The sequence below is a fragment of the Melitaea cinxia genome, chromosome 9 (assembly GCF_905220565.1).
Source record: "Melitaea cinxia chromosome 9, ilMelCinx1.1, whole genome shotgun sequence".
NCBI classification, from domain to species: domain Eukaryota; kingdom Metazoa; phylum Arthropoda; class Insecta; order Lepidoptera; family Nymphalidae; genus Melitaea; species Melitaea cinxia.
Genome location: NC_059402.1, coordinates 8,820,569 through 8,835,930, shown reverse-complemented (window position 1 = coordinate 8,835,930; position 15,362 = coordinate 8,820,569). Strand labels below are relative to the sequence as shown.

General features: G+C 33.8%; 1 protein-coding gene across 1 annotated transcript; it reads right to left on the bottom strand.

Moving 5' to 3' along the window:
* Positions 1-12,914: 12,914 nt before the first annotated feature.
* On the bottom strand, positions 12,915-13,904 carry LOC123656630. The gene is made up of 2 exons (XM_045592296.1): positions 13,520-13,904; positions 12,915-13,456 (listed from the first exon to the last, which is right to left on the bottom strand). Exons 1-2 carry the CDS (start codon positions 13,902-13,904, stop codon positions 12,915-12,917), a joined length of 927 nt encoding a protein of 308 aa, XP_045448252.1.
* Positions 13,905-15,362: the final 1,458 nt, after the last annotated feature.

The following is a 15,362-nucleotide window of genomic DNA, read 5'->3' as shown; positions in this document are numbered from 1 at the left end:
ATATCACAATGGATGGAGTAACAATAACATAGTGAAATGACGCATACTTTATCGATTTCTAATCGTACGCCCCCGCATCGAGTCGCGTCCGACTATTGTGGTGTCATATTACATACCAATTACTATCGACACACGTCTCATATTATTTTCCATTGTACATATATTTTCATCCTGAAACTTGTTGAAGTAGGCATATTAAGTTTATGAAAGTTGCGAGAAATAAAATTTATTACTCAAAATTATGTACGTACAATGTACATAACATAAGATTGTAAAGCTTAATTTCAAGCCAACCGTTTTTTACTCGCTTTAAAAATGTGAATATCAATTTGGCAAAATATTTTGACGGCCATATAGAGCTATCTATATTAATTTAGTGAAGGCAATAAAGAATGATAATATGCCATTTTATTCGGCTAAGTACACTGCAGACATTTGCCGAGCGAAAACATTTTTGGCTGCGGTTGCAGCCGACGTCTTTATTGCATGTAGGAAATGGATAGCTTCAGTAAAATTACTTTTCATACAGTTATTAACTACGAAACTTCTTTTATGTTATATTATTAATAGACCGAACATAAATCTCAGTTATTTATTGTTATAAAATATCGTCTACGACAATTTGTCTATGCCAACTGTTTATATATACAATATTTTATGATTATATATATAAATTTATAAAATAAGGATATGTCGAAACAAACTAAAATTGTATATATTTAAATTGAATGTTTCAGTTATATCAATGAGTTTAATCAAACGTACACACACCTTTCTATACAAAACTAGTTTAAATAAAAAAATATTAATATTATGAATCTATTACTATGAATGCCTCTAGTCATATCAGTTGGCTGGTTCCGCCCCCATCCACAATCAGTCGTCGCTGTCAACTGTCGATTAGTTCGACCCGCCATTGCGCACACATAGAATCCTCACGAGTAAAGCCAACTTATTTTAAATGAAACTACATATTTGATAATAGAAACAAGTTTTGAACTGTCTATTTTTATTGTTTCCGGTTTATATCTAATGTTTCAGGACGGAGACTTTTATGATTTTTATTGGAATAGTTTTTTCTTGTATTGATGTGAATTGTGCAATTTGTACAAGGGCAAATATCCCACTGGATTTTCCGTTTGGCATAAAGCACAAGAATTTTTACGATCATTAGCATATTTTCATGGAAGAAATAAAATTCTGTTTTTACTTTAAAGCTTCCTGTCCTTTATATTCCCTTAGGTTGAGATCTCTGAATGTTCGTGACTGTAAAATAACAATGATATATACGAATTTTAATTCGCAAGCATAAAATTGATATTTGTTTTTTTCCTCTTATCTTAGCTGTTAAACGGTATTTATTAAATTCAATATTGTTCTACGAAATCAAGTTTTTTTTGTTTACTGTTATTTAAAATTAGAATCAGCTGAGTGAAAAGAAATATCAATATGAATGTAATGAATAAATGTATATACGTTATAGTATTTATGTATTGTTCGAGTCAGATTATATAGGGGGTGACGTCCTGTCAGACTCGACGTGTCAGGCGACGCGGCGCTCTGTTTGAAAACAAAAGTTCTAGTCTACGTTTAAAATATAGACTTTCCCTGCCGTTTCAACCACTTTGAATTTTAATACTTGTTACATTAGTTGACATTTTGATTGCTACGACGATTCTACCGGCTAGTTATGTTGTTTTAAGTCGACAAATTTTGACTCTACTATTTTAATATATAATATTATATAAGACTAAAACAATTTAAAAATTAGAGCAAAAAAAATCAAGCAAAATGAGAATAACAATTTTGTTAGCTTTATAATATTACATATTTAATGTATGAAATTTGTATTTGGTTTTTAATTGGTCTGTAGTTATTTATTTTTTAATATTTAAACCACACATTATAGAAATACATAATTTTTCAAGATTTGTAATAAATTTGCAATGGCGGCCTTTGTTTATTTTTTTCTACTGACGATAATTTCATTACATGAGGCTTAGTGGATGGTTAAGTAAAGCGATTATTTAATTCATGAAGGTTTTATCACAAGTCAGTGACTACATAGTGTAGCGAAAATATTTTATAAATTCTTCAAATTTTTTGTTAAATATGTTGATATAATAAATAATTATGGTTGTATTGTTTGTAACTGGCTGGCTGTAATTTAATACCATAAAAAGGTGACATTTTAAAAATGAAATTAAAAAGTTAAAAACAGTTTCCCGCCACTTTTCATTTGTTTTTCTGTCCACCAAAATGGGTGAATCTAGTGAAGAAATTCGGTATATTTTTAGGTTTTACTTTAAAACAGGGAAAAATGCGACTCAAACTGCGAAAAGAAATTGTGACGTTTTTAAGCTAAAATTAAGGGAAATTTTGACGTTAAATATGTATTTCGCTCCGATCGTCTAGTTACGGATAAACGTGAGGACATTTTTGAAAAAGTTGATCTAGATCGACATTTGAGTAGTTACGAGATAAAGATCTGTGGATTAACCATGAAACAATTTTGATTCATTTGAAAAGGGCTGGATAAACAAAAAAGCTCCATATATGGGTGTCACATGAACTGACTGAAAGAAATCTTACGGACCGTATACTCGCTTGCAAGTCTCTCTTAAGACGTAATAATATCGAAATATTTTTTGAGGGGTTGGACAGTAGAGACGAAAAGTAGATCATCTACGATAAGAACGTACGAAAAGGATCGTAGTCAAAGGTTTAAACCCGGGTTGACACGCATTAAGATGATGTTAAGTGTATGGTGGGATTGGAAGGGCATCATTCATTGAGCTTATACCTCTGGGAAAAACCAATGATTCGGATTTCTACTTTCAGCAGTTGATGAGACTTAAGCAAGAAATTGAGAATATGCTCCCAGAATCGATCAACAGAAAAGGTGTGATCTTTCATCATGACAACACCCGACCACATACGTATTTAGCGTATTAACGTATTTTACGTATTAGCTACTCAACAAAAATTGAGAGAGTATGACTGGAAAGCTTAATGCATCCACCATTTACCCCGATATTGCACCCCCAGATTTCCATCTGTTTCGGTCTCTTCAGGATTCTAATAATAATAATAATAAATAACTTTATTGCATACAGTAACATATAACAATTACATAAGAATAAAGCTTAAAGGGAAAAAAAAATTACGTTGCATGCAACGGGCGGTCTTATCACTAGATAGTGATCTCTTCCAGACTACCCACTTCTTTCTTTAGGTAATGTAAATTTAACATTAAGAGAGGACTGTCAAAACTATATGTGGTGGTCTTTCTTGAGAAATCACAAAACGAAAATTGTTGAAATAAATGGTATAAATATATTATAATTAATATAACTAAAATTTTGTAAATTTTTACTTACAACATATAAGTATAGTCTCAAATTAAATTTTTCAAAATGTGAATTTTTTTTCACAGATCTCCCACCACTTTCCAAAATTAATTTGGGAACAGAATTATTTAATAAAATTGCTCCTAATTTAAAAATACTTCAAAGAAGTACACTTTGTCTTCTAGGTGCACCATTTTTTGATGAAGGCATACATCCAATTTTGGATAGTAAAATTAAAATATTCGTTGAAAACACAAACAAATTGGGCACTCTAAATTCTCATATTGCCTACACTATATTAAAATATTGTCTATTTGTCCCAAATTAATGTATATTTTACGCGCAAGCCCAATTTGGAAATTTCCTGGAATGACCGAAAACTTGATGTCATTTTAAAAATTTATTAGAAAAAATTCTAAATTTATCTTTTGATGAAAATTCGTGGACCCAAGCTACTTTACCAATTAGAGATGGTGGCATCGGCGTGAGAAAAATTTCTAGTGTCGCTCTTCATGCGTTTCTTGCATCTGTGCATAGTATCAAGGGTTTATGTTCTGACATCTTAAAATATAATTCAGTCCAAATTACAGATGCTACAGATGCAATAGAAAAGTGGAAGTTAATGTGTCCTAATGGCGATATCCCGAAGGACGTTACAAAACAAAAACTTTGGGATATGCCAATAGTTCACAATACTTATATAAGTTTGACGCAAAATCTTACAAGTGACAAAAACCGTGCCAGGCTTTTAGCTGTGTCAAATAAAGAGTCAGGTTACACGCAATGCCGTCAAAAAATCTTGGGACACTTTTTTTTAGAATTGCTCTCGGTCTCCGGTTAGGAGCTCCACTGTGCTTTGTCTGTGCGGAAAAGAGGTCGATTCTTTCGGACTGCACGGCCTTTCCTGTAACAAGACTTCAAGTAGGTTTTTCCGCCACGGTTCCCTAAATGATACCATAAAAAGAGTTCTTGCTACCATCGACGTTCCTGCTCTTATCGAGCCTACTGGAATTAGTCGCAATGATGACAAGAAGCCTGATGGATTGACGTTGGTTCCCTGGGAAAGGGGACAGGCGCTTTTGTGGGACGCAACCTGCGTTAACACACTTGCTCCGTCTCATGTCAGGGAAACAGCCTTAAAAGCGGGAGCCGCTGCGGAAAAAGCTGAAACGAATAAACGGCACAAATATTCGTCACTAATTCCAAATCATCTTTGTGCCGTTTGCAGTCGAGACACTTGGACCTTGGAGTAGCAGTGCTAAAAATTTTTTAAATGAGATAATTCCTCGCCTTATTGCCTCCACTGGTGACAAGAGGGCAGGTGCATTTTATGCCCAGAGAATCGACATAGCGATTCAACGGGGAAATGCTGCCAGCATACTTGGCACAATTCCACGCGGACATGATTTATACCAAAACTATCTGTAAATATTTAGTTCTTAAGTTGTGATTGTAAATATGTATAATATTTTGTATAAATAAAAATAAAAATTTAACTAACACTGTGACACGAGTATTTTATATGTAAGAAGACGCAGTTTTGTAAGGATTGATATTTGTTGTTAAATGTTTAATAAACTATTGTTATCTTTTCGTATAGAGTCTTGAATGTTGTTTGAATCTAATCCCTAAAAAGTTTTAAGTTATTTATTTACCTAGTCTCAGGTCTGAGATCATTCTCGGAAGCGATTAGAGCGAGGCGAGCAATTGGAATTATTATATCTTGGAAATGGCCTTAATACAAAATATGCATCGCGTGTGTGGTTTAGGTACCTGATAGAATTAAAGGTAATCTTAACTAATGGCATAAATAAAAGATATATTTTAACATATTAATTTTAAAAACATATAGTTTTAATTTATATACAATACATACTATACCATTTTAAAATAATAGTAATTCTTTTACAAATATCATCATTATAGCCTATACAGTCCACTGCTGGACATAGGCCTCCACAAGTTTACGCCAAAAATAACGTGAACTCATGTGTTTTGCACATAGTCACCACGCTGGGCAGGCGGGTTGGTGACCGCAGTACTGGCTTTGTCGCACCGAAGACGCTGCTGCCTGTCTTCGGCCTGTGTATTTTAAAGCCAGCAGTTGGATGGTTATCCCGCCATCGGTCGGCTTCTTAAGTTCCAAGGTGGTTGTGGAACCTTGTTATCCCTTAGTCGCCTCTTACGACACCCACGGGAAGAGAGGGGGTGGCTAAATTCTTTAGTGCCGTAGCCACACAGCACACAAATATATATTTATTTAAGTTGATTTTGTAAATGTCACATAGAATAGAGAAGATCTAAAGGAGATTGATTGGTGCAGTTGAGGTTACTAGCTTAATAACATTTTAAAGACCATAGAAATAGTAGGTATTATTAGTTAACCCTTTATCTAGAAAGCGACTAAGTATCACGTTAATCGTAACAGAAGCAAAGCACTAAACATAAACGTCAATCAATCAAACAGGTACAAAAACAAAACGCGACTAAAATAGTGACGTATAGAAAGAGAATAAATATTTCAATGGTTTAAATCAATGGGATTTGTACGTTGTGAATCCGCAACGCTGGTCTATTGTAAATATTTGTATGTTCAGAATTTGTGTCGTTACGTCGAGCACGAGATCAATTCTAATCTAAATCCTGTCCGATAATTGTAACTGTATTTTAATACTTACTATTAACGTTTTTTAAAATAATAAACCTTTCATATAACATTGGAACCTTCTTTGAAAACCAACTAATACTTCTTACTTCTTAGAACGAAGGACCACATACGGCATTAAATACAATTCAATGAGTGAAATAATGGCTTGTCTAATACTTTTTCTCCGTAGTCGGCTTGTAGTTTATTATTTTTTACTTAAATGTTATTCTTCTGAACGACTTGCCCGATATTTACCTGTTGTAATAAATGCGTTTTTCCTCTAGAGAAAATATGTTTTTTTATCTACATGATATTTTAAAGAAGTCTATCACAAAATATTTAAAGTTATTTTACTTCCATAGCAATATTGTAAGCACATCAAAAACATTTTATTTTTTGCAATTCCTACTATACGCATTTGTATTATTTACAATGCAAATACTGAATGCGTGTTCTAACACTAGTTTATACCTTTAGGGCTCGAGGTAAGGGTGCGTGGGGGTGGGCAGACAGTTTGATTGATGACGAGGGGGCGCATTGAACGTACGCTCGCCGTTCGCCATTGTCCGAGCAACGAAACAACTGCACGGACAGAACGGCCGCTTTTATTATGATGATTATCTCGCGAGGGATTCCTGGATCAACATTTCCTAGATTGGTCGTAGATTAGATTTCCTTGATGTCGGAAAGTTCATATCATCAGTACTAGTACTACGCATTATTCAATACACATATTGCTGGTTTGATTTTATTAAATGAAATCTCATGTGGCAGCATAAACTTTAATACATAAACTATCTCAAAACAAGCATGAAGCAGCGTGGTGGATTAAGCTACCATCCTTTTCCTTGATGGAGAAAGAGGCCTATGCCCTAGCAGTGGGATATTACAGGCTGAATCGAAAGAGCAATAAAAAACAAAACAAATATAATAATGACTCGAAAAGGAAAAGTAGCGGGTATCCAAACAAATAAATGAAGTGGAAAGAATTTCTCGAGAGGGTACAAACACGAGGACTACGATGTGTCGCTTGTAGACGTGGCATGAAATAGGTTGGAAAATAACTCGGATCCCGCGGGCACGGCTGCGATTCAATCAAGTCTGATTCAGAATTTTGGAGTTCGTTTACCAAGCGACTACGGAGGAAATCCAACCGAAGGTAAATAAAGTAAAAATCGAGTACGAAATGGAAGTCTCTTAATCGTTTTACGCGGTACGTTTAACCTCCAGACGAGTTTTAAATCAAAATTAAGCGGATCTCGTGCATTCTCGATATTCAGAGCATGTGATGTTGTTAATACTTTATATTGAAAAGACTTTTTCAATTTACATTTCAACCATCTTCTTATCCTATTCAAAATTGGCTTTAGTATGTTTATGTGTTGGATTGAAAATGTTTTATAAACTATTGTTCTATAAAAAATACGTACAACACTAGACTATAATGTTTCTTTTGTGTAGCTTAGAGTTATTAGTTAAATAAAAATTGAAGTGTCTTTTTGTAATATTAAAATAACGGCTTTTTACCAAATGCATATGGATGTATACACGGTACATATACTAAAATAACATTTTTGCAAGTTTTCTCTGTCTGTCTGTCGTCTGTCTGTTTGTTCCAGATAATCTCTGAAACAGCTGGACGGATTTTGACGGTAATTTCACTGGCAGATAGCTGATGTAATAAGGAGTAACTTAGGTTACTTTTATTAAAAAAATATATTTTATAACTCTGCGAACTGAACAATAACTTTTTTGTCAAATTCCACGCGGACGAAGTCGCGGGCAGAGCTAGTTCATCATCATCATCATTACAGCCTATCACAGTCCACTGCTGGACATAGGCCTCCATAAGTTTACGCCAAAAATAGCGTGAACTCATGTGTTTTGCCCATAGTCACCACGCTGGGCAGGCGGGTTGGTGACCGCAGTGCTGGCTTTGTCGCACCGAAGACGCTGCTGCCCGTCTTCGGCCTGTGTATTTCAAAGCTAGCAGTTGGATGGTTATCCCGCCACCGGTCGGCTTTTTAAGTTCCAATGTGGTAGTGGAACTGTGTTATCCCTTAGTCGCCTCTTACGACACCCACGGGAAGAGAGGGGGTGGCTAAATTCTTTAGTACCGTAGCCACACAGAGCTAGTTAATAAATAGGTTTTAAAGTTTTAGTAAGAATAATTTTTGTTAATCTTTAAATTATTCTGGTTATTTGTTTAAATGAAACTTAACATTTAGACATACGAATCACGTTTATATCACGGCATTTCGACGCGTCGCTTTTCATATTTAAGATGATCAGACCGTTTCTCTCAACTGTCCCAGTAATTCAATAAAGTTAACAGACTGAGCTCCGGCTTATGTATAGTTATTGCTGTGTCTGACGCGTACAATTAGAGATTGTAATAACACAAACGCTTGCACAATAAATTATGTCTCTCATTTTTATTCAGCACAAATTTATAAATAGAGTTTTCATTTGGTAAATAGTTTTGATAATGAATCTCAAATAAATTCAAGTAATTTAACACGACAAAATATATATCACAGGAAAACCTTTGATCGAGTCAAGATCATATAGTTGGGATCAGTAAAGGCGTTAATGAAGTTAAACACCTAGAATACTTTTATTAAAAAACAGTAACATGCTAGCTACGAAATGATATTAATTTAAAGGGGTGTTTAGAAGTTTTATTAAATCACGGTTAAAATGTCGATATATATATTAGAATTATAACAATTTCAGCACATACATATGTGAGAGATACTGTATTACATGTAATCCTGTTACATCCCTCGTTGGTTGCGAGGTGTGCACAGTAATCTCTTTGGTTTATTTATTTATTTATTTATTTATTTATTCAGAAAACCAACAGCTTCTTATACACTATTCATATCATAAAGCATATTACAAAAAATCAAGCCAATAACAGGTTTCCCTAAAGTTAACAAATTGTGGAGATATCGTTGACAAAAAAGAAAACAACAGTCACAATCAGTACATTCTGATACACAAAAAATGCTTATAAGAGATGCAGTTAACTTACACTTAACAATATACATATATAAATACATAGTAAAAGAGGCATATACAAAGAGAGCTACACATCATACATATACAGATACATAATATATACTTATAGTTTATACATTGTTACGGTGACTCAGATAGTATTTTTATTATATTGGTTTTAAATATCCTTTTAGACTTTGTGAAGATGTCGACGTTTTTAAATAATGTGTTATACGTATGAGGGAGTCTCAGTAACAGCGAGTTTTTTAAATAATTCGAAGAATGTTGAGGAACTTCTAACATAGATGTATTACGGGTACGATATTTAGGAACTCGGAAACCTATTTTAGATACTAGGTGTGGGCAATCAAGCTTACTATTTATTATGTCATAGAGCAGACCCATATCCAAAAGAATACGTCTCTGCTCCAACGAAAGCATTTCATGTTCCGCGCAACCATCTTCATAACTCTCACAAAATTTACGACACCGAAAGTTTAAATGTTTTATGAATTTTTTTTGTATATGTTCTAGGCGGTTAAGATAAATGCGGTATTGAGGTGACCATATAGGGCTAGCATACTCTAAAATGCTTCGTACATAAGCAAAATAAACACACTTAATAGCTGATATATTTGTAAACGGTTTACACACGCGAAGAACAAATCCCAGGTTTTTATATGCTTTCATTACTATATTTTCTATATGATCTGATAGTATCATTTTTTGATCAAAGTAGACCCCCAAATCTCTCAAACTTTGTTTCCTGTTAATTTGTTCGCCATTAAAATGATAGCTATATAGAATAGGCTTTTGTTTCCGCGTAAATGAGATGCATTCACACTTGCCAGCATTGACTGTTATATTATTATCTGTATAAAAGTTATATAAATTATTAAGGTCGCATTGCAACGATAAACAATCCTGTATGGTATTAATTACATAAAAAATCTTTTTGTCATCAGCGTACATAAGATAGTTACAATGCTTCAAACTTGAACCAATATCAAACAAATATGCATTGTAGAATAGTGGTCCTAAATGTGAGCCCTGCGGAACACCTGTTGGAATGTTGACGTAATTTGAGCGATATCCAGCCATGACTACCGCCTGAGAACGATTAGTCAAATATGACTTTACCCACCGAAGTAAGTCCCCGTGGATACCCAGAATTTGTAATTTATGTAACAGGATCACGTGATCCACACGATCAAAAGCCTTCTCAAAATCAGTGTAGATCACGTCAACCTGTCCCCCCTTGTCCATTTTTTCTAAAACAAAGCTTGAAAAACATGCTAAATTAGTAGTAGTGGAACGTCCTACCATAAAACCATGCTGCTCTAAGGGAATCGATTGAGACAGCGTACCATAGATAGAATTATACACGATTTTTTCGAGTAATTTTGCTGCAGTATTCAGAATCGAAATTCCTCTGTAGTTTTTAATATCCATACGCGATCCCTTTTTATGTACAGGTACTATATGAGCGCATTTCCATACGTTTGGGACAATACCCTCACGAAGAGAACGATTAAAAAGTATAGTTAATGGGAGAGCTAGTGATTTAGCACATCGTGACCAAAATACCGCAGGCAAGCCATCACTGCCAGCTCCCTTACTTATGTTTAAGGATTTTAGCATTTTTTTAGTAGTAATTAATGATGTTTGAGCACGAGAGACAATGTTATTAATACATAAGGGGTTCTCAGATGGGAGTAGATAGCTTTTAGAAGGCTTACCAAATACATTCTGAAAAAACCTACTAAATGCGTTACATATGTCCTGACCAGCCGTATATTCTACACCTTCCAAATTAAAATTCTTAGGATAAGTTGAACCACCCCTCGTAGCTTTTACAAAAGTCCAAAACGTTTTAGGATTACTTTTAATGTTAATTTCGCAATTCGACGTAAAGTTCTTAAAGCAATCTTTTTGTACGCGCCGTTCTCTTGATCTTAATAAAGAAAATTCATCGTAATCCAACCTATTTCCATATTTTTTCCACCGTGAATGAGCTTTTGTCTTGTCTTTAATTATACGTATTAATGCAGGCGAATACCATTTGGGATAGCAGCGATTACCAGACTTACGACTATATGGTACATACAAATCCACAGACCTATTAATAATTTTGTACATGTCTTCAGTCGCTTCATCAATAGTACCTGTACTTAAGAGAGCGTGCCAGTCATGTTGTAGCAAGTATTTATTAATATCTTCATAATTCGCTTTTTTAAAGTTACGTATTAACGTAGGAGCTTCTCGTAAAGGAATAATATTTACGTCTAAAACGGTAAAACTAAATGAAGGGTGTGCACAGTCCTCTTTAAGGAGTGGCATAGATTCTGGTTTAACAATTACGGGTAAATTTGAAAAAACGAGATCTAATGTATTCCCAGCGTGATTTTTAAGAAAGTTATATTGTTTAAATCCATAATAGCTTAAGTTTTGCACTAGTTCTAAGCCCGCCTCCTGGACTTCAGTTGCACCCTTTTTTAATAATGAATAACTATTAGCATTCCACGACAGGCAAGGCAAATTAAAATCGCCTGCTAGTATATAATTATCATTAGGACAACGCTCAATTGATGTTCTAAATATATTTGTAAATATTTTTAAATTTAATGAGATTTCACGCAAATCAGGGGGAACGTAAACAGCGCAAAAATGTAAGTCAAATTTAGAGGCGCAAGTACGGGACGGCACAGTAACCCATAATATTTCTGCATTTGCAAGCGACACGTCGAGGTTGTGAGCTTTAGCACAGAGTGAACGCCGTATTAATATTACTACTCCTCCGCCGGTACACTTACCACTGGCCTTTAGGTCTCGGTCCGCCCTAAAAACATCATATCTATCATCACATAATTCGGTGTCAAAAATGCCGCCATGCAGCCAAGATTCCGTCAGTATTATTACGTCATAATTATTATTCAGAACACTTAGTCGCAGTTCATTACACTTAGTTCTAAGACCTCGAACATTCTGGTAATAGATATTCAAATTTTTAGTAGCCATTTATAACAGAAAAACTAAATATAGAAGTACAAGACATATAAAATAATCAGAATCGTTAACACACCCGATATATATCTCAAAACAATTGCTTAATTCAATTAATACAGCGTTGTTCCATAATTTTATATTAAACAGTAAAAATATATTGAATAGATTACATTGACCAAACACTTTGAAATGACGGATGTCGCAGCTATCACAGAGGTATTCAAACGCATAAGAAATATGTAAAAACAAAGTAATTCGTCGACGACTGTGAACAAAAGCCAGAAACACGATAAAGAAACTTGTAGGGTAGTGTGCAAAACATATAACAAGCCGGACTATCATGATACGTTCAGCAAAAGAGGTTGCGATATTAGTAAGTTGTTGTAATTTCATTATTCCGTAATCAATGTAATGTAGGTGTATAATAAAATAAAAATAATAAGATCTAGTTTGGATGTATATAAATATTGTTTTGATGTATTTCAATATAGTTTTAATATAGATAAATAAAATATTTCGATAATGTATATTAATGAGGTAAGTACATATGATTTTTATATTACGTTTAATTATTATGTTAGAGTTAAAATAAATTACATATAAGCATATAGTAAATATTAAATATAAGTCAAACAGTGCAATTATGTACGCGTAGTTAAAGTTGCGATTTTGAATTTTGCGAGCAAAACGTCGCACCTGCATTAGTCGCATCACCAATGTATACAAAATGCAAGTCATTCCAGTCAAAGACTTAAGTTTATAAAATATCAAAGAATATGTATCAATAGAGAGGCAACTTTGTAGTAACTGATTGCGACAAAAAATTATAACAATTAAGAATATTTTTAGTAATAGTATAAAAAATTGAATATATAAAAGGTTAACATAATAAGTAGTCTTACTAAACATTAAACAATTCTTGCAATATCTTCTTCTTGCTTTATTTGTACAACAGGCGAGGTGTCGTTTCGTCTCACAAATATTCTTCCGTTTTTTGTCCAAACGTACTGGTAGCTCTTGTGATTAGCCGCCTCTCTGCATTTCTTAAATAAAATCTTATTGAACTGAGTAAGGTGCTCATTAACGTAAACCCTGCTGGTATTACCGACTATACCAAGATCCTGATTCATTATATGTTTTTTACGAATACCAGAAATTATATTTTCTTTTAGGAGACGAGATTTCATCTTAACTATAATATTTCTGGGGCGTCCCTGAACTTTGTTTTTGGGGGTAATACGGTTTACTTCTAGAATGTCATCAGAGTCGATTTTCACGCAGGCATGCTTTGCAATTGACAGAATTAAGTCTGGTAAATTCTCATTTCTTGTCTCAACGACACCGAAGACCTCCAGATTCAGAAGACGATCTCTTTGGTAGTTGGAGTTCAGCTCTATTTTTAATAGCTTGTGCTCATTCTCCAAAAATTTGATTCTAGATTCGAGGGATTCTATATTAATTTTATTATTTTCTAGTAACTCCACTTTTTTATTTAGGTCATCGTATTGGTCACTATGGAACTGCACCGATTTTTCCAGATCTTCAACCTTTTCAATCGTTTCTTCTTGTTTCAACTTAAGAGATTGCATTGACTTTTTAATCTCCTGGTATTCTAGACGAACACAACTTATTTCCGATTTCACTTCAGAGAAAGATGTGTTGAGTTTATCAAAATCAGTCTTTAGTACTGATTCTAAATCCTTTTTGATTTGTGAGATGTTATTCTGGATTTCAGCTTTCCAAGTATCCAATTTATTTGCTATATTCGATGTTAGATGCTTCAGTTCCTCCGAATAATCGTCATCGTGCTTACGCTTCCGAACTGTTATATTGTGTGGTTCGGATAAGCTACTGATGTCTGGGTCAGAGCAGTATTGCTTGTTCGGTGAGCGAAGCATTTTAAGACCTTTAACACCTCTGGGCCTTGTTTATTCTTTGATATAGGTCGTGAATTAGTCAGTTTATAATAATACACCACAATGCACACGGAATATGACTTATTTTTGAATGACTAACATGGAACAAAAATCAACGATACGTCCACTCTGATCGAACATCGAGCGCAGAATGTGAGGTTAAACAGAACACATGTTCCGAATGTGTAGTGTATAAATGCGAAGACAATATTATATTAAAATTAATATTATGTGAAGGAAAATTTCCATAATGACCATTATTTATAATAATTATCAAACTGTCCGAAATAATCGATTAATTAGATCAACAAAAAATAGCGTTCCGCCATTTTTATTATTATTAGTATTATATATTTATCAAGTATACATACTGCTCATAAAACTTTGGGTATACAATGTTTCATAGTAAATTTCAAATGAGATTTTATTTTTCTACAATAGGTACTTCTGCAATATATCTGTTAATGCACAATTTTTGTTATCTCTGTTTATTTCGATATTGTAATAACGATTGAATTGGTGTTATTAACGACAAAATTCAAAAAAATTGCAAATATTTTATAATTCCTTCAACACTAAGTTTATAATATCTTCAAATAAGACAGACTAGATTACCACACTATGGATTTGTCGGTATTGCATCCCCAATGGCTGAGGCTGACATACGGTCTCAGTGCCTACCCGGGCGTCCTGGATATCACTCGTAAATGGGTTCCCCTGCGATACCAAAAAAAAAAAAACTATGGATTACAACGAAGGAAGAATAGTGTCAAATAATAGAATAGAATAGAAACTCAATTCTGTTGAAAAACCCAAATAAACATTAATCAATAAAGTTTATCAAAGACATAAATAAAAGGTAATTAAATTTTAAAGTCGTATAAAATACATTATGAAATCGCTTCGTAAATTCTAAAGTTGATTTAGTACGTGATAAGAGGGACATTAATGCGATTTTTTCTTCAATGTTTTAAAAAATTTAAATAAAAAAGTACTAGCAATTGTTGATTGTAACATAAGTGGATCAATTTATTTCTCACGGTTAAAATTAAGCTTATCTCTGAACATTGGAAAAATTTACGTATTCCATATTAAGACCCCAAGAGTTATGCTTTTTTAGTGAGTCTTTTTGAGTACTTTTTAAAGCAACCTTATCAATAAATTTGCTTTCAATAAAGCAAAAAGATAAAAATGACATTTAAACATTTTATTTTACATAAAAAACAAAAAACAAGGTGCGAACAACCGTGTTATCAAGTTTTTTTTTACTCTTTTGTCTGGAAAACGCTATTTTTGTTATCTATTCAATACGCATAAATTAACGCTGTAAAATGTAAAAAAAAAAGTTTGGGCGGCCAACGGCAGACGGGCACGCGGCCTTGCTCCGGCGCCGGTCGTCGCCCGCGCCCTCGGCCCTCGCCCCTATAAATAAATCGACAA

Coding starts and splice junctions, on each gene's coding strand:
- LOC123656630 (XM_045592296.1), bottom strand. CDS start 13,904: ATGCTTCGCTCACCGAACAAGCAATACTGCTCTGACCCAGACATCAGT. Junction 13,457..13,519: donor AAAATCGGTGCAGTTCCATA/GTGACCAATACG, acceptor AAATTAATATAG/AATCCCTCGAATCTAGAATC.